Source organism: Bos grunniens, chromosome 25 (genome assembly GCF_055505025.1).
Source record: "Bos grunniens cultivar Pamir isolate PY7600 chromosome 25, Bosgru_T2T1.0, whole genome shotgun sequence".
Classification (NCBI taxonomy): Eukaryota; Metazoa; Chordata; class Mammalia; order Artiodactyla; family Bovidae; genus Bos; species Bos grunniens.
The window spans coordinates 14,638,306-14,659,204 of record NC_141189.1 but is presented as its reverse complement, the minus strand read 5'-3'; the positions used below and the strand labels follow the sequence as shown (position 1 = coordinate 14,659,204).

Here is a 20,899-nt window from a genome sequence, read left to right as displayed (position 1 = left end):
ATTTTTTATTTTTTAGTATTTCTTCTATTTCCAGTTTTTTAAATTAATTTAAAATTGGAAAACATTTAAGTCTTTTGAAAGCATTATTCTATTTCACTTTTAATATCTTTTAAGAGTATCTATTTTATTTCTTTTTCTTTCAAGATTAGTCTTCATTTATGAAATAATCTTTTTTCATTTCTGATTTTCCCGAGTTCTGTCACTTCATTTCTGAGTTTTTATACTTATGATTTATATTGTTCTTTCCTATCTTATATCGTTTTTAAATGTCTTTTAGCTGTTTAAAAATAATAAGTTATGAGGTGTGTATACACACACACACACACACATAAATGGCTGAGTCCCTTTGCTGTCCACCTGAAACTGTTACAACATTGTTAATCAGCTATAATCCAGTACAAAATAAAAAGTTTTAAAAAATGCAAAAAAAGTCATGTTTACGCTAAGAAAAAACTTAGTAAGTTACAGACTTCCCTGGTGGTCCAGTGGCTAAGACACCACACTCCCATTGCATGGGGACCAGGCTTCAATCCCTGGTCAGGGAACTAGATCCCACATGCTACATCTAAGACCTGGCACAACCAAGTAAATCTTTTTTAAAAAATAAAATAGTAAGTTACAGTTTTAATATTTTGTGGCCATGTCTTTCTGACTGCTTTTCCTTATCCATAGGGATGTTATTTCCTTTTTTCCTTATAATAAAAAAAAACCTTGAGATTTGGTCTTGTATTTTCTTGTTGTTCATTTGTACATAAAAATAATTTTCTTAAACTTTTAGAAGGAGTAATGGTTCAGGATATCTTTATCAATTGCACAGATCACTCTCTTCTCATTTTTTGGTACAGTATTAAATGGCTTGCTTTACTGAGATTCCTGGCTCTGTACCCCTCTGTCAAAGGTATATGAACTTGCTCAGTCCTTTGTCTCTCTCCCTATTCTAATTCTTCTCCAGAAGTTGCCCTTCATTGTGATGCCCCGTCTTGGATAGGACCTTTGGCTGGTTGGTTTTAAGAATTCATTTTTCCCAGCCTACTGATCCCTTTCTCAACTTACGAGGGCCTCTTACTCTGATCTTTTGGTTTGGGTGAAACCCTTCCACTTTAATGTTTCAGACTGGTCTGTTCTGGTTTTCAGAGTACGGCTATCTTTCATATGCCATGTTGCTTCCCTCTCTTTCCTCCCACAGAAACATTGCTTCTATGCAGGTATTGTGGCTGTGCTGGCTGTTTCCACACTTGCATTTGGGGGTTTGTGGGGCTACTTTGTTACCTACTTTTGTTTTAAATGTTGGTTATGGGGTTTTGGTTTTGCTATCTGGTTTCTTGTTTTTAGGGAATATTTGGCAAGATGAAACAATATTCTGTGGTTTCTCAGATTCCCTCTCATTTGCAGGATGTGGATTCGGAATACTTGACATTGGCGGTGGGGGAATGGGTGGCGTTTGCAGGATTTTGAGTAGAAGAGTGACAAGATCTACCTTATATTTTTAAAGGCTCTGTCTGCTTGTGTAATGAGAATAGACCACAGAGACATAAAGAAAGAAGCAGAGAGACTTAGAAGAATATGATAGAAATCCAGGCAAGAGACAGTGTTGGCTTGAATCAGGAGTAGCAGTGACATTAATGAGAAGTGATCATATTTGATACATTTTAAAGGATAGTTGACAAGCTTTTCTGATGAAGTGGATGTGGAGTATGAGAGAAAGAGAGTAGTCAAAAGACAATTCCACTTTTACTTTGTGTTATCCTGCACAGCCAGAAGAATCGAGCTGCTTTTGACTGAGATGGGGAGGGCTATTGAATTTCTGTTGTGTACACATTTAAAAATCCACTTTCACAAGATATAACCTGAACACTTTCTAAGAGTGAAATAGACTTTGAAAACATGACTTTTAATGGTGTTTCATCTTTTTACTGTATTAAGTCTAGCTGTGTGGATTATGTTACCCTTTTACCCATTCTGTTTTGCATGTCCATTCCAGCCCTGATGCTTTAGTCCAGAGGATTTGGTTTCCTGTAGTAGTTGCTGCATATCATAATTCAGACCTGTGGTTTGGCAGCCCGCCTAGCTGTAGGGTTTAACTAAGATGCGTGGAAGCTCCATGCTTTTAAAATGAGTGTCTTGGAGAATAATGTTCATCTCAGTCATTCAAAACTTTGGCACTGTCTCCATTCCCCGAGGAAGAATGCCTTCCACTGTGAATGCTGCAGAGTAGGGGAGCCTGGACAGTTAAGACTCCTGCTTCAAGCTCCTCACCTGCAGATTCACAGATATCTTGCCTTGCCTTGCAGTGCTGTGCCTGGGATGTGGGTGTTGAAATATGTATGATTCATAGATATCTTGCCTTGCCCAGAGTCACAGATACCTTGCCTTGCCTTGCAGTGCTGTGCCTGGGATGTGGGTGTTGAAATATATATCTGTCAGGCTCTGTTTTATGGCCCCTGTGAGACTAGAGGGTATGGGAGTGAGAACTAGTTTATACTCAGGTACCCTTCAGGCCTAAGTGTTAGTTAACTTCTGGAAGGACTGAAGGAGTAAAGGATATTGGGTGAACTCCATCCTGCCTGCAGATTGTTGTCTGGAGAAGAAAATTCGATTCTTTGGAGGAAGTTCATAGCTCTCAAATAACTGTTTTCTTTTTACAAATATTTATTTATGTTTTTATTTATTTATGCTTGGCTGCTCTGGGTCTGTCATTGCTGTGCGCAGGCTTTCTCTAGTTGCAGCAAGCAGGGGCTACTCTCTAGTTGCGGTGTGTGGGCTTCTCCTTGCTGTGGCTTCTCTTGTTACAGAGCACAGGGTCTAGACACACGGGCTTCAGTAGTGGTAGCACACGGGCTTAGTTGGAATCTTCCCAAACCTGGGATTGAACCCCAGTCCCCGACATTGGCAGGCAGATTCTTAGTCACTGGACCACCAAGGAAGTCCTAACTGTATCCTTTTGAACAGAGAATGACAAACTTTTTCTGTAAAGGACCGGACATTTTTGACTTTATAGGCCATATAATGTCTCTTGTAACTGTTCAGCTTTGATGTCAGCACAAAAGCAGCCATAGATAGTATAGAAACAAGTGGATGTGGCTTTGTCCCAATAGCACTTTGATTTGTAAAACAAGAAGCAGGCCAGATTTGGGTCATAGTTCGCTTCTATGTTCGCTCAGAAGTAACACTTCTGAGCAGTGTTACAAACTGTGTCTCAGGCCCAACTTCCAAGTCCTCATTCTTACCATTACATCTTGCTGCCTCTTAGAAAAAAAGGCAGACTAAATACCTAGAAACCATGGAAAGAGAGAAAAAAAATGAGCCAAAAGGGATGATTTGGAACTACAAAGCAATTCTCTGAGTTTAAGAGTGGGAAGTTTGTGTGGCTCCCCAACCAGCAGTGACCTCCTGGAGGATTGGGATCACTCTGTCTCTTGTTTTTCAATTTATTTTCTATTTTATTTTCCCCTATCCTATTCATCACACAACAAATGTCTTTCTTGAATCTGGTAAGTACAAAGTAAACAGTATGTTTCTTTCCTCCTTCATCTCCCTCTCCACCCAAAAGCTGCTCCAAATACATCCTTAGCTCTCCTTATGTGTCGCTCTCTAATGTACCAGGCTCTCAAGTGTGTGAAAGTTGATGTGGTCCTTCTTGAGGAAGGCTATCATGAGACCACCACCCGCCACAGACCCTCCGTGCCATTAAGGTACAGTCTTAGATTGGGGTTGATGAATTTTTTCTGCAAAGGGCTGGATAATAAATATTTTAAGTCTGGGGAATCGTATAGTCTTTTTTTTTCTTTTTTCTTTTTTTAATGTTTGGCTGCGCTGGGTCCTCATTACCACGCACAGGCTTTCTCTAGTTGAGATGAGACAAGCCGGGGCTACTCTGTAGTTGTGGTGTGTGAGCTTTTCCCTACAGTGCTTCTCTTGCTGCAGAGCGCTGACTCAGTACTTGTGCATGGCACACTATTAGTAGCAGTTGTTGTCTCGCAGCATGTAGAATCATCTTGGACCAGGGATCAAACCCGTGTTCCCTGTATTGGCAGGCAGATTCTGAACCACTAGGTGACCACAGGGAGGTCCAGCCACAGGGCTTTACCTCAGCTACTCAGCTCTGCCGTTATGGCACAGAAGCAGCCATGGACAGTATGTGAACAAATGAGTGTGGCTGTGTTCTAATAAAACTTTAGAAATCTGAATTCCATATGATTTTCACATTTTATAAAATACTCTTTTGATTTTTTAAAAAAGCATTTAAAGTATAAAGCCCTTCTTAGCTTGAAGGACAGATAAAAATGGGCAGTAGGACTGGATTTGGGCTGTGACCCATAGATTGCTGACATTTGCCCTAGCTGTTGGTAATTTATGCTGACTCATGTCCCATTCCAGGAGAAGAATGGCCTAGTTCTGTTATGTACAGTCCCATAATATGATTTCTAACCTCTGACATCACATTTATCATGCTGCATATTAATCATGTATATGTTTATCTCTCTTAAGGGACTCTGAGCTTCTTGAGAGGAGGGCCATAACCTCATGTTTGCATCCTTAATATCTAACACTTGACACATAATGGGCTCAAAAAATATTTAATTTGGATTTTATGCTCAACAACATAAAATGCCATTACTGCTCCTTTAAAGAGAAGCACCTGATCACTATGCAGTAGGCCTTCCCAAGTTCTTCCCCTTAAGAAGTCCATAGCAACTGAAAGGTTGTTGTTGAATCACGCGAAGACACCAGGATTCTTGGCCCCCGGAGGAGAAGAATTCAATCCGGGGCCAGAGACGAGGCTTGATCGCTTGGAGCTTTTGTGTAATGAAGTTTTATTAAAGTATAAAGGAGATAGAGAAAGCTTCTGACATAGGCATCAGAAGGGGGTAGAAAGAGTACCCGCTTGCTAGTGTTAACAATGAAGTTATATACTCTCCAATGAATCCAAAGAATGTCTGGAGGTTGTAAAGACCTCATCAGACCTACTCCCATAATTTACATTTTAAGATAACACTGTCCTCAGGCAAGATACATCCTTGTAAAGACCAGGTCTACTCCCATAATTAACATTTTAAGATAACAGAAGGTTGAATCCAAAGACTGTCCTTAGGCAGGATACATTATTGTTATATAATCCTAAGGAATGTGGAAAAAGAAAAAAGTTTGTCCTTTCTTCCTCCTTGAGAATTCCAGACCCCTCTCTCCTTGGGGACCCCTAGACTCCCTATCAACCTGCCTAGGAACTGACTCTCTCACAACTGCATTCATTACCAATGGAGCTTGTGACTCAGTGGTTACATAACAAAAAGCCTTTTCATTTTAGAATTCTGTCTGTCAGACAGGAGATGGTTGAACTTTATCTGTAAATCATTTATGCAATCATAATAAATAATGACTTTCACTTTTCTTCTGAATCAGTGCTACAATCTGGATACAAGAATAATAATAGCTGTTTTTTTACTGAATACATACTACATTTCAGTCTTTTAGTCAGCTCTAGTTTTCCTTTAGACTTTAGGAAACTTCCTGACTACTAAAAAAATTTATCTCTTCTCTTTTGTTCCCTACATCTGAAATGAAACTAAGCAATAATACTTAAGCTTTCCCTCTATGTTGTCTATTGATCTCTCTATTAGTGAATGATAACATTGTATATTCAGTCCTTCAAGTCAAAAATGAATTCATCTAGACTCCTTTCTCTCCTCCCCATATCTAATTGGCCACTGTCTTATCAGTTTAAAAAAATCTGTGCAGATTCTTTTCTTTCCGTCTCTATGCCATTTACAGTAGTTGAAGCTTTAATCATTTCTCAGTTCTTTCAGTATATAGTTGAACGTCTTCACTGGTTTTTCTGACTGCAGTTACCTCTTCCTTCAATGTACTCTTCCCGTAGTTATCAATATTGAATGCAGATAAGGATGATCTGGTCTTGTCGGTTCTGTAATAAAATCTGGTCTTGTCAGTTCGGTAATAAAAACCCTTATATCATTCCCCATCATTTTCAAGATAAAATCAACTTCCCAATCATGACATATAAGACCCTATCTATGTACGACTTCATTGGTTAACACAGATGTGTTTTAGAATTCAGAAATTTTTGGATGCTAGAAAGGTCATTTGTTGTACGTAACACATAACATCCTCTGTGCATTCTAGGTCAGCACTCTGTAATCAAGTACATATTTCTGCATCAAAGACTGATTGTTTACTCCAAGAAGAATAAAGACTATAAATAGGTTCTTATCAGTTCAGGTTTTGCTCCCATATGAGTTACAGGAAAATGTTTAGTTTTGGAAACCTTTTGGATTTCAGGATTTTGGATAAGAGACTGTGGCCCTATATATCCAGTGGTCTGTTGGAGCTGGATTGCCTCAGCTGTTTGTTGTTCAATTGCTGAGTCATGTCTGCCTCTTTGCGACCCCATGGACTGCAGCACGCCCGGCTTCTCTGTCCTGGAGCTTGCTCAAATTCATGTCCATTGAGTTGGTGATGCCATCCAACCATATCGTCCTCTGTTGTCCCCTTCTCCTGCCTTCAATTCTTTCCCAGCATAGAGAAACCTTTTTTGTGCATCTCTTCTCAGCTCTGTGGTTGATGACATAGTAGGAGTATTTACACCGTTGCATGCATGTGTGTTCATTGTCACTCAGTTGTGTCCAGCTCTGTGACCCAATGGACTGTAGCCCACCAGGTTTCTTTGTCCATGGGATTATCCAGACTGGGTTGGAGTGGGTTGCTAATTCCTTCTCCATGGGACTTTCCCTACCCAGGGATCCAACCCACATCTCCTACTTCTCTTCTTTGGCAGGCAGATTATTTACCAGTGACCCACCCAGGAAGCCCTTTTTAATAAAACATTGCCCTCCTTATATTCTAGTGGAAGGATAAGATAGTTGGACAGGGAAGCCAGCTACTTAAATGCAGGGAAATTAGGAGACTTTTGTAGTAATCTGGGTGAGAAATGATGGTGACATGAACTAAGGTTAGTGGCAGTAAGACCAGTGGGAGAGATTTTCCTACTCAAAGATAGAGCCTCCAGCATTTGAATAATTTGGGAGTGATCTTGCTTTCTCCCTGTCCCATCTGAGATCTCTGGGTTTGCTTGGTAGACAGGTGGTGGTGCCATTTATCAGGATAAGATGTATATGAAGAGAAGTAGATTTTGAACAAAAGATGAGGGGTTCAGTTTTGGACCACCTTAGTTTTTGGGTGTGTGCAGGGTATATGGGTAGGGTGACCATATAATGTCTCATACAAACTTGGACGTTTATGGGTGTGAGTGTGATGTGCTGTTCATCATTAAGCTGGGGGCAGTTGATTTAAATTGGACCTGTCCTAGACATACTAGGATGTTCTTCACTCAGGTAAAAAAATATCAAGAAAAAATCGTAGAGATGAAGCCATACAGGGAAAATGCATAGAGTGAAGAGAGCATTGGAGTCCTGGAGAAATTTTTGAGAGAGAAAAAAGAAGGTGGCCATCAAGACAGGGAGGAAACCTGGGTTTAGTGGCCTCACAGAATCCCAGGGAAGAATCATTTTATTTTCTCTTGTGTATTTTTGAAGGAGTGTAGCCCCTTTGAGGGATTCTTTATTAGATAATGTTTATCTTCAGTGAGAGATTGAAAAAGGAAAAGGTTTTTTTTTAACCTTTTATCAGAATACTGTGAATGACTTCTAATGTATTATGATATTAATATAAAACTCTTTTAGGCATTTTTTTGCCACTTTTATTTGATAGTCATTAGGCCTAAATCTGCTAGTTCAGATCCAATTTAAATACAGATGTCTTTTTATATTATATTTTGCCCTAATGTTATGAGTTTTTGATCAAACATAGTATCACTATAGGCTTAAAGTAAATATCTAGGTCAAGATTTAGAACACATTTATTTTGTAATAGCAAAAGTCATAAAAGCACTTTTCTTCCTTAAAAAATAGAGTTCTTTAGGAAATCAACAAAAAAATAAGACATAGGAATCTTTTGCATTGTTAGTGGATAGTGGTTGACTATTTTCCCCCTAATATTTTATTATGAAGAATTTCAAACATACAAAAAACTGAAAGAATTATATCCACTAGCTACAATTAACATTTTGCTGTATTTACTTTTTCACATAATGTGTACATCTTTCTGTCCCTTTGGTCATCTTTCATCAAGCCATCTTATTTACCTGTGTTTTTTTTTATATATTTCAACTAAGTTGATCAGCTGTTTTTCTGAGCATCTTATGTTTTTTTTTTTCTGAATGTTGTAATCAAAGTGTCAGTAATACATTTTGTGCACATGTTTTCAGCTAACCCTTTTTCCTATTTCTAGAAATCTGAGACTGCCAATAATTGCTGTGAAATTGAGAACATTAAAAAAAAAGTCTAGTAAATAATGTTAAGCCTGAAAAATGTGCTCCTTTTCAATAGCTTTATAATCCAGAGACTTGTAATTTTTAAAGTCATCAAAAATAATTTCCAATACTGTTTTTTATATTCTAAATACATATTTATTCAGATTATATTGTTTTCAGAGTGGAGAGATCTACAGACCAAGTCATCAAGCCAGTCAATGTGGGAGCTCTATCAAAATGGGTTGGGAAGATACCTCCAGATGTTTTACAAGACATGGCAGTGATTGCACCCATGCTTGCCAAACTTGGATATGACCCATATGCCAATCCACCTAACTATGGAAAACCTGATCCCAAAATCCTTGAAAACACCAGAAGGGTAAGTGAGAACTTCCAAGTGAATTGAGAAAACTGGGTATGGAATTTGGGTCCGGGAAAGTTTTTTGTTTTATTTCTTGCTTTTTTTATGATCAGAAAATTTTTTTAAATTAGAAAAATCCTATTTGTAAAATGCTTCATCGTCAGAAATCTTCCACTGCATTTTAAGGATAACTATGGCTCTTTCCAGGGACTGTGGGGACAATTCTTCAATCTCTTTCTTCCCATATTTCTAAGAATAGAGCTTATGTTGAAGAGATTTATCCTATTAGCTGATTATCATAAACTAGTCTAAACACCAGAATTGTTAGTGACCTCACTTCTAGTTTCTTTTTACTCTGAATCTAATGGCTGCTTTACTTTGGTTAGATGAGGCATGATTTCTTGGTATTTGAAAACTAAGCATTGACTACATGAGAAGAAGAATTATAAATAGGTACAATAAACTACCCTCTGACCGAGAGAAAGTTGCTAGTAAAGTATGACTACAACTATATCTTTTAATAAGTTATGCTCACATCTCTATAATCTTATTTGAGAAAAGCTCAAAACTCAAAAAATCTGAATATATACCTTACCTGAATAATCTATCTCAAATCAGATCTTAATGTATTCTTTTTTTTTTATTGTGGTAAAATTCAAATAACAAAATTTACCATTTTAACAATTTATAAGTATACAATTCAGTACATTTGCATTGTTGTATGGCTGTCACCACCATCCATCTCAAAGACTTTTTTCATCTTTCAAATTTGAAACAACGTACTCATTACACATTCCCCCTTCTTCCAGCCCCTGGCAACCACAATTCTACTTTCAATCTCTAGATTTAGTCTTTTTTGAAACTACAGTTTAAATAAGACAAACATGTTAGCATAAGTCACTGATAGGCTATTTGATTTTCAAGATTAAAATTTCTTTTTCTGGTATTCTCTTTTTATGCAGTGTTCTCCCCTCCCCACAATCTTATATCATCTCTTTATTCTGTCCTTCTTTTGATACTTTTAATTGACTAACTTATATTTCATGAGGCTGATTTCCATGTGGATTTTTTACTCTTAGATATTACTTTTGTTTTCTTTTTTCAAGTCATTAGTGGCTATTTGGAATGAGCTGTTTTCTTATAAACCATCATATAAGGAGGCAGATTTTTTTGTTTTAAAATTATCTTTATCCTTTTAATATTTTTCATATATATAAGGATTATTATAAAATTATAAGCTCGGCTTATAAAACTTATAAAATTAAAAAGATAGGAAAAAATTCACCTGTAATGTTACCACCCAGACAAATACCATTGTTAGTATTTTGATGAATTTTCCTTTCTTCTGTACATGTTAAACAAAGGTAAGATTGCATAACCTTTAATCTTACTTTTGCACACACAAAATCTTATATCCCACCCTTTCCACTTAATATTCATGAGCATTTTCTCATTGTGCACATGTTTTTTAACATAGTTTTTCATGGTTGTATAAATAACATTATATGAACCACTTTAAATCCTTTTGAAACACAGTAATAAGTGAATGAATGAATGAAAAGTGAATGAATGAATGAGGTTTCCCTAGTATATGTTATATATTCATTTCACTGTTTTTCTTTTGTTGTTTATCATTTTCTCTTCGGCAAACAGTGCTACAATGAACATCTTTGCACATACTGTATTTTAATGGGTTCTCTTTTTAAAGGTTAGAATAATGAAAGTGGAATTAAACTATGTCAGAGTATCTAAAATTTTAAGGTGCATGATATATGTTGATAAAGTTTTTTTAATCTTTTGAACTATCAGCATAATATAGGTGATTTTATTTTAGATTTTTGCTAATTTTAATAGGTTTCATTGATTAATATAATCAAACATTTCCAATTATTAGCTACATACATATATTCTTTTATGAAACTATTTCCTAAGTTTAAAAAAAGTTTTATGTGTGTTAAAGTTTTGTCAATTATGTTCTGCTAAAGACAGTACACAGTCCAGCATCCATTATCATAGTCCCTTTTAATCTCTTGGTAATTGGTAATTCATAGCTTTTGCTTTTGTACATACTAAAATGGTTTTTATAAACCAAGGTACATGTATAAATGATATTTAGAGGTTTCCCAAGCAGTAGACATTATAGTTTTCCTACATGTGAGTTGGCTGGTTAGACTGTTCTTGGCTTGCTTAAGTGGTTAAGTAGGGAAGAATGCTGTGGTTTGAATCCTTGTGACTAGAGAGTTTGTTTCATACACATTTGTGGCTTTTGAAGAGTTTCAAAGTATACACTGGAAAAAACCTCCCTCCCCAACCCCATCTATCTCTAAAGTTAACAAGTAATTTTGGGAATAAAAAGATAAAGTATGAACCAAAGTTGCATTTTTGAGCTTTTTGTGATAAAGCATACAAGCCGACATCCTTGTTTCCTGGAATTTTCCAAAGCTATATATTTTCAAGGCTTTTTCCTGTAAAAGCTCAGATGCTAATATATCGAGCATTGATGATCGTGAAGTTTCATAAGGTAATGCTTAAAAATTGTTCTTCTCTTGTCAGCTGTGACATGAGATTGACTCCAGAGAAAGAAGATGGCTGGGGAGATTATGCCTTTTATTTATGGGATGGGAGTAGGGGAAAAATTCACGTTTTGACTGGGAATATAGAATTCAAAGTTCTAGGCCTAAAAATTGTTTTTCATGCAACTTTGTATAGTCTTGAAGTATTGGTGTCTGAGTCAGTGTGTTTTGGAGACATGTTGCTCAATTTTGAGTAGAAAATCATGTGCTTCATGGCTTCTCTGACTCAGATGGTAAACTGGAAATGAAATGCTAACATATTCCATGTCCTTTCCCATCACTGAGGTCTCTAATCCCCAAATTGTAGCACATTTCAGTAAATAGCGCCCTCTAGGTTACATTCCAGCAGTCTCCCTCCCCAGATTACATTCTAGCAATCTCCTTGCCTGTGGGTTTTTAATCTTTTTGGATTTATAGACCTTGAGATCTGATAAAACTATGGGTCCCTGTCTGAGAAATAAGACAACATATATATAGAGAGAATTGTATTCTGTAATTTTAATGGATTCATAGATGCCTCTAAAGCCCATCAGATTAAGAACTTCTGTTTTATAGTCTCCTTGAAAAGCTCATTCACTCGTGTAACTTTGATTACAATCTATTTGCTGATTATCATAAATCTGTATCTCCTAGGGTCTCTTTCTTGAGCCCCAAGCTCATTTTTTTTTTTCAGCTTTCTGTATCTCTCCACCTGGTTGTTCACAAGGACTTCAAACTCAATGTCCAAAATGAATTTATTGTCCATACCTGTTCCCTGATAGAAGCTCAACAGATTATTCTCTAAACTGAGCACGAATATAGACTAGGGGCGAGATTAGGCTGTGTTTATCTATATTTGCACTGTCTATGAGCCAGGGAGCAGAGTCCTCAGGACACATGGGTCAAGCCCCAAACAGAGCAGTAACAGACCTGGTTACTAAACCTGAAGAGGGAGCTGAAAAGCAAATCCAAGTGTGAATGGAATATCCAGTTGAAGACCAGATTAGATAGTACTAAGGAAGAACAAATAGTCAAATAGAAAAGCACGTATCAGTGTATAGAACCCACAGAGCAAACAAAAAGGAACTTGAATATTAGTTAGGTGGGAGAGGGAGTTGGTTTATATTCCTGAACTACACAGTAAGGGCACCCAAAGCTGGTGCTCAGTGACATCCTGGAGGGATAGGGTAGGGAAGGAAGTGGGTGGGGGCTTCAGGATGGAAGGGGCACATGTATACCTGTGGCCAGTTCATATTAATATATGGCAAATACCATCACGATATTGTAATTATCCTCTAATTAAAATAAAATTTTTTTAAAAGGACACACTGAAAAAAAAGAGAAGCTACAGCTGTTGGAATCAATGTTCTTGCATTAACGGGAGAGCCTGTACCGCACACCTGTGTTTTCAAAAACTTCTCTGTGTTTTCAAAAACTTCTCTGTGTTTTTCCTGTCTCCATCATAGCATTTCTGTTTGTCTAGTGATCAAAGGTAGTTAGGATTACCTAGCTTTGCAGATGACATGTAATTAATTAATCACCAAGCCCCCTTGATTATATATTTGAAATTATCTTGACTCAGCTCCTATTTTAGCTACCTTATTTATTTGAGTTTCTCTTCATTTTTCACATGAATTATGGTTTATTCTCCTTTGTGTATGTGAGTGTATTCATTCTTCTACATTTAAAAACATACTCAATGACAGTTACTTTTTTTAAAAGTTCAAATCTGAATGTATCTGAACATACTATTCCCTTGTGTACACCTTGAATAGCTCCACTAGTACTATAGGATAAAGCCCAGACTTCTTAGAATGGTACTTTTCAACCAAATCTTTGGAAATTTTTTGATGCACTTTTTATTGTTGGTTTCTAAGTTAATTCCATTACAATTAGAGAATACACTAGTGTGGTTTCAGTCCTTTGAAATATATTGAAAATTGCTTTATGGCCAGCATATGTTCTCACATGTCACTTGAGAGGATGTATATTCTGCAATTGTTGCAGAATTCTATAAATATTGATTAGGTCATATTGTTTCACAGTGTTGCTCAGATCTTCTAATTCTTATTGCTTTTGGGGGGGTCTAATTTTATCAGTTTTGGATAAAGATGTGAATTTTTTCTTTTATTTCTATCAATTTTGCTTCATGTGTTTTGAATCTGTATCATTAGGAGCATACCTTTTTATATATTTGTAAGTAGTTAGCTCTCATTATGAAGTGTGTCTCATCATCTCTGATGTTTCTCTCTGGAAATCTCCTTCGTCTCATGTAAGCGTAGCCATTTCATTGTTTTTATGCAACCATGTTGAAAATGTCATTATTTCTCCTTCATTATATGAGAATATTTTGCTTGGTGTAGAGTTCTAGATTGACAGGTTTTTTAGTTTTGTTTGCTTGTTTGTTTTACTTTCAGCACCCAGAATATGTTATTTTATTGCTTGTCATTGTTTTTATGGGAAGTCAACTAAAATTCTTATGAATGTGATAGCTTTTTTTGTTTGTTTGTTTTTTGGTTTTGAGTACTAAAGTTCAGCAGTTCTGTACTTCTCTGACACATTGTTCACTTGATAGAATTTGTTGTTGTTTAGTTGCTAAGCTGTGTCCAACTCTTTTTGATGGTATAGACTGTAGCCTGCCAGGCTCCTCTGTCCATGGATTTCCCAGGCAAGAATACTGGAGTGGGTCACCATTTGCTTCTACAGGGGATGTTTCCAACCCAGGGACTGAATCCACATCTCTTGCATTGGCAGGCAGATTCTTTACCGCTGGGCCATCAGGGAAGCCCTATTTTTTGTTTTTGACTGCTATAAGATTTTTCTCTTCAGTTTTTGCCAGTTTGACTAAAAAGTGCCAGATTCACTGATCCTCTTTTTGCCGTCTCTCGCTTCAGGTTTAATTTGCTTTTAATTAACTTACGTTTGAATTCATTGATCCTTTCTTCTTCTGTGTCCAACCTGCTATTAATCCCATCCAACAACTTCATTTCAGATAATTTATTTTTCAGAACTAGAATTTCTGTTTCTTTGCTGGAATCCTCCATCTCTTCACTCATTCTGTTCATCTTCTCCTCTGAATTCTTTTAACATTTTTATAATTATTTTAAAGTTCTTATACATGGGTCTTTCTTTTGGCTCTTTTTCTTAATTATGAATTATGCTTATTTACTTCTTTGCATGTTTTAGAGTTTGTTTCATACTGGACCTTTTTTATAAAAGAAGTAACCTAGATAATATTTTTCCTTTATTTTTCCCAGATGGGGCATATTCTTTCCTCTCTCAGGCAGCTGGGGTATTTGGCTGATCATTCACATTTCATTGAGTCAGACTGAGCTGGATCTGAGCAGCAGTTTTAGTCCATTTACTTCTAGATTTAAATGAAATTATGGAGATTTGACCTTTAGCCCAACCCGCAGTTTCCTGTGTTCTGAGGATGAAAGGCTGATTTCTTTGGCTTTTTAAAAATAGCAGCTGGCAGGGAGTGGGTTGAAGCTTAAATTAATTTGTTTCACCTCTGGATTGCAGCTGCAGCAGGGCCCTGGAATCTAAGGACCACACAAGTTTGGGAGATCTCTCTCCTTTCTCTGCTTCCTCTGCTGCTTACTCAGCAGAAGTCCCTTGGGTTATAGTTATTAGACCAAGAGATTTATTTTTGCATCTGGGCCTCTTCTAGATTGAATTCATCATACCAGTTCACACTGCCACTTAAAGTTCAGCTTCTTTTTGTCTTATCAGCAAAATCTTGCACCTCTGGTAGGCCTGCTTTTCTGCCTACCTATATGCAGATTAGCAATTGATTCAAGATAGAAAGAGACTCTTTGCTCACCTTTGAAGAACTCATCCTTCTCTGGAAGTCATCTAGACTTCATTGCTTCTTTGCATCCACTGCTCTTTGATGGCTTTAAAGAAAAGTTTATCCGATGTTTTCTTATCGTTTCAATGAGATCTTCTGTTTCATAACCATAATGGAAATCCTTAAAACAGCATTAAGATTCTTCGTCTGCTGCATTCAGTCTTACTTTTCAACCTCATCTCTCTTTATCCTTCTAGTCACACCACACTACCTGCCTTTCGTTCTCTTGGCACATTTTTATAACAACCCTGTACCTTTGCACTTGCTCTTCTTGCCTTGATTAACTTGCTTCTCTTCTTCATTTTACAACTTTGTCCTTTAAGACTCAGCTCACATGACGCCTCTTATGTGCCACAGATTCTTCTGCTATTCTTCGTGCCTACCTTTGCTCTTGCAGTTATAGTATCATTTATATTATTTACTACTTCTTTTATACTAAGGATTTTTTAGAAGCATGGACCACATATACACTTGTATCTTGAGCACTTGAGAGTTAGTAGGTGTTCAATAAAATGATTGTTATTAGCAAAAATAAACCTTAGACAGAGGAAGAAGAATATTTCTTTGACCAAAAATACTGTGTCCTAATATGAAGTTCTTGTAGGCAACATTTGAAGTCATAGCCCAAACAATCTGGAAATTAACACACTTCTGAATAATTAATGAGCCAAAGAAAAAAAAATCATAAGAAATATTAGAAAATATTTTAAACTGAATGACAGAGAAGATACAACATATCAAAATTTGTGTTGATAATTGTTTTATAGTCCTGCATCTGTTCTATCTCAGGGAATGTACAATGTGCACGTGATAAGAATGTGTATTTTGCATGTGTTGAATGTAGTGTCCTTTAAGTATCAATTAGAAATTAAATCAAGGTTGTTGATAGTGTTATTCAGAGCCTGTATGACATTACAGTTTCATTCATACTGATCATTGTGCCTGCAGAACCTCCAGAAAGAAATAGTAATGCACTGTTGTGTATGCATTGTTATATTTCTTGTGATCTGTGATCAATGATATTTGATGTTACTGTTGTGATTGTTTTGGGAACCTCAAGCCATGCCCATTTAAGACAGTGAACTTAATTGACAAATGTTCTGCGTGTCCTGATTGCTTTACTGATTGGTGATTCCCCCATCTCTCTCCCTGTCCTTGGGCCTCACTATTTCCTGAGACATAGCAATATTGAAATTAGGCCAATTTATAACCCTACAATGGCCTCTAAGTGTTAAGTGAAAGAAAAAGTTATATACCTCTTACCTTACATCAGAGTTGGAGATGATTAAGCTTGGTGAAGAGAGTATGTAGAAAGCTGAGACAGACCAAAAGCCAGACTTCATGCACCTTCAGTTAGCCAAGTTGTGAATGCAAAGGGAAAGCTCTTGAAGGAAATTAAAAGTGCTCCTCCAGTGAACACACAAATGTTAAGAAAGCAAACAGCCCAGGTCTCCCACATTGCAGGTGGATTCTTTACCAGCTGAGCTACAAGGGAAGCCCAAAATATTCCTTTCCAAATATTACTTCTCACTGACAATGTACTTGGTCACCCAAGAGATCTGATGGGAATGAACAATGAGATTGTTTTTTTTTTTTTTCATGCCTGCTAACACAGCATTCATTCTGAAGCCCATGGGTCAAGGAATAATTTTGACTTTCAAGTCTTATTTAAGAAATACCTTTATAATACTGTATCTTAGATAGAAAGCAATTCCTCTGATGGAGCTGAGCTAAGGAAATTAAAAACCTCCTAGAAAGGATTCACCATTCTAGATGCTGTTAAGAACATTCATGATTCATGGGAAGAGATCAAAATATCAACATTAACAGGAGTTTAGAAGAAGTTGATTCCAGCTGTCATAGATGACTTGAAGGGGTTCAAGACTTCAGTGGAAGAAGTAACTGCAGATGTGGTGGAAACAGCAAGAGAACTAGAATTAGAAATAGAACCTGAGGATGTGACTGAATTGTGGTAACCTCATGATAAAACTTTAATTCATGAGGAGGTGCTTCTTCTGGATGAGCAAGAAAAGTGGTTTCTTGAGATAGAATCTACTACTGGTGAAGATGCTATGAAGATTGTTGAAATGAAAACAAAGGATTTAGAATATCATATAAATTTAGTAGATAAAGCAGCAGTAGAGTTTGAGAGGATTGATTCCAGTTTTGAAAGAAGTTCTACTCTGTGGGTAAAGTGCTATCAAACAGTATTGTATGCTGCAGACAAATCGTTCATGAAAGGAAGAGTCAGTGCAGCAGACTTCATTGTTGTCTTATTCTTAAAAATTGCCATAGCCACCCTAACCTACAGCCACCACCACCCTGATGGTCAGCAGTCATTAGCATTGAGGCAAGACCCTCTACCAGCAAAATGATTATGATTCACTGGATAGTGTCAACATAACTTTTATAGGCACTGGGACACCAAAAAAATCTGTGTGACTAGCTTTGTTGCAATATTTGCTTCATTGTAGTTGTCTAGAACCAAACTCACAGTATCTGCAAGGTGTGCCTGTATTATTTCCTGTTGTTGTTGAATCAATGTAGTGACACTGATAGATATTCAACATTGCTTTTTTCAAATGTTCATTTTTGGGACTTGAAATCTTGAATAAGTATCAGTGGGCTTCATGTGAATTCTTTATATATTTTTCACTTAATACATTTTGCATTTCAACAAGTGACTGCTGCTGTTTTGTCACTAAGTCATGTCCAACTCTTTGCGATGCCATGGTCTGTAGCCCGCCAGGCTCCTCTGTTTGTGGGATTTCCCAGGCAAGAATACCAAAGTAGGTTGCCATTTCCTTCTCCAGGGGATTTGGGATTGAAAATGCGGCTTGTGTTGCGTCTCCTCCATCTCAGGTGGATTCTTTACGACTGAGTGACACGTTCTCCTAAATAGTGATTTGACAGACACGCGGGCATACAAAGACCTCATCTTGTAGGGAAAGCCTATTGACCGTGTTTTATCACTGAATGAAGACTGTGCAGACTACTGCCAGTTCCTTTCTATTTTTCCACTACTTTTCAACCCAGAGATGCTGCTGCTCTTCAAGGAGACAGTAGGAGTACTCAGAAGCCCTGTGCCTGCGCCTCCAAATTATTTCTTCCTCCTTTTTCCTTCTTTCCACGGATAACTTCTATCCTAAATTCTGCCATCATGGATTTAATTTTGCTTGCTTTTAAATTTCATATAAATGAAATCATACAGTTTATTTTGAAGAAAGGAAAAAAGCAATCTCAGACACCATAGAACTGATCTGACACAACCTCTAGCCCATGGTTGATTAGAAACTGACTTTTTGTGCTCACCACTAAAATATGATGGTCTTCACCTGGGTACCAATGATCTCACAGAACCCCAACACAAGACAGGAGTCCTCTTTAACCACGATGAACTGAGAAAAGACAAGACCACTTTGTAGTAACAATGAAATACCAAATACCCACCTCTTGCTTCTTAACCAAAAACAGCTTTATTCTCACTTCTATTGTTCCTTTCTTTTAGATAAGATTTATTAAGATACCCATTTAGAGAATAATCACTGCTTGCTGGCAGCCCCCAGTCCAGAGAAAAACCCTGTTTCCTTGGACTTTTCCCCAAATCACCTAACCAAAATCATGAGAGTCCTTCCTGATGCTCTTTTCCTGAGACATCCCACATTTCCATGGTGTGTGTGTTCCCTTGCTTAAAGGAATAATGAATTCAACATGTTCAACTACAGCTATATTCCTGGTAGTCTTTACCTGCAGGGTATTGACAGTATTCTTTTGTGTCTGGTTTCTGTCGTTTAACATTCGTGAGTTTCATGTTGTTGCATTTCACAGTAATTCATTTTTGTGATAAATAAATGTGATACTATAGTTGCACAACTATTTGGACATTTGAGTTGTTTATAGTTGTAGGGATGTTTTAATGTTGATATACAATATCCTTGTACATGTCTTTTAATGTTGATATACAGTATCCTTGTACATACAGTATCCTGGTACATGTCTTAACAAAAGTGCATACATGAGTATGCACTTCTGTTAAGAATATGCCTGAGAGTTACATTAGGATTTTCCAAGACAGTAGTCTTAAAATTCTTATGCTTCCAAGTGTAGCTGATTATAGCAAAAAGATGGAAAGTAAAACCTACAAAGGGAAAAGGCACATGGGGTAAAAACTCTGGAGGAAACCAGGTGCTGTCTTTCAAATGTCCCTCACAGTGGAGTCACATAGGGTTTGCTTCATTCCCCCGGCAACATGTGTGACAACACATGTGAATTGTTCCCAACCAGGGAGCTCACCAGAGCTTCTGAATCCAGGGTTTTTATTGGGGATTGGTCATGTAGGCATGTAGACCGCCCCCCCCCCGCCGCCCCGCCCCAGAGAAAAAACAGATGTTCACCATAAATAAATTACTAACATAAACTAGCTGCTCAAACTGGGACAGGCCAGCCCAAGGCCTCAGACATGCATTCCTATAGACAGAACACTCTAGGCTCAGATCCCTGGAGCCAGCAAAGAGCAGTCCTGAAAATAGGCCTTTCTTGGGAATGTGCAACATTTGAGCAAAATAACCCTGCTAAGTTAATCTTTTCCATCACAGAATGAATGAATGTATGGGTCAGAGGGCATTTGAATGTGCAAATTTAGGAGATAATACTAAGTGACTATATTCTCTCACTAGCAGGTATATGAGAATTTCAGTTGTTCTACATCGTCAATGTTAGAGTCAATCTTTTAAAATTTTAGTCTTTCTTATAGGAGCGTAGTGATGTTTTATTATGGTTAAAATGAGTATTCCTTAATAACTAAAGAGAGCAAACCCTGTTTCCTGCTATTTGCCACTGAACTATGTTATGAAATGCTTTTTCAAGTCTCTTATCCAATTTTCTACAAAATCATTTGCTTTTTCCTTAATGATGTTTAGAAATTCTCTTCGTATTTTGATGTGTGATGTTTTTATGTATCTCACATATATTCTCACACTTATCTGCTTTGCCTTTTCTCTCCGTTAAGGCTGTCTTTTTAAGAATAGAAATTCCTGGGACTTCCTGGTGGTCCAGTGATTTAGGCTGTTACCTAATAATGAACAGAGTTCCCTGTGCAATATTACAGAAGGTTAATTTTAAATATAGCAGTGTGTACATGTCAATCCCAAACTCCCTAACTATCCCTCCTCCCATAAACTTAAATTCATTCTATAAGTCTGTGAGTCTATTTCTGTTTTGTAAGCAAGTTCATTTGTAACATTTCTTTTTCTATTCTGCTTATACATGGTATCATACGATATTTCTCTTTCTCTGACTTATTTCACTCAGTATGACAATCTCTCGGTCCATCCATGTTGCTGCAGGTGGCATTATTTCATTCTTTTTCATGGTTGATTCTTGAATTCATTTATTTCCAAAAATAGAATTGAATAGAATTGAAAAGTAGAATTGAATAGAATGAGTTAACAGTATTCTATAACATAATGTCATATCTAGCCCTCAAGGTTCAGTAGGTTCCAATCAGGGAGGGCCCAATGAAGTTGCTTCTTCTGCTTCTCTGCTTAATCTGTACTGTAAATTGGCCTCAGAAACTATTTTCGGTCCATCATCTGTAAAAATGGAGACCATTAGGAAGGAATCTCTTCATTCATTTCTTTTTTTGTCCAACAGTCCATTCATCCCTGCATCCAGGATATACAGATAATTAAGGATCTGTCCCTCTCCTTAAGAAGTATGCTGAAAATAGATGTGTAACTAACTGTAGTTCAACATGATAACTGCCATAAATTTAAGGCATTTGGGATGCTATGTGAACACAGAACTGGCTC

General features: G+C 37.1%; 1 protein-coding gene across 1 annotated transcript in view; it reads left to right on the top strand.

Moving 5' to 3' along the window:
• Positions 1-20,899, top strand: part of TPST1 (tyrosylprotein sulfotransferase 1) — a 106,304-nt gene that overhangs the window by 71,829 nt on the left and 13,576 nt on the right. The window contains exon 3 of the mRNA XM_086374718.1: positions 8,504-8,702. Within this exon, the coding sequence (XP_086230844.1) occupies positions 8,504-8,702 (199 nt within the window). The remainder of the gene's footprint in view (positions 1-8,503; positions 8,703-20,899) is intronic.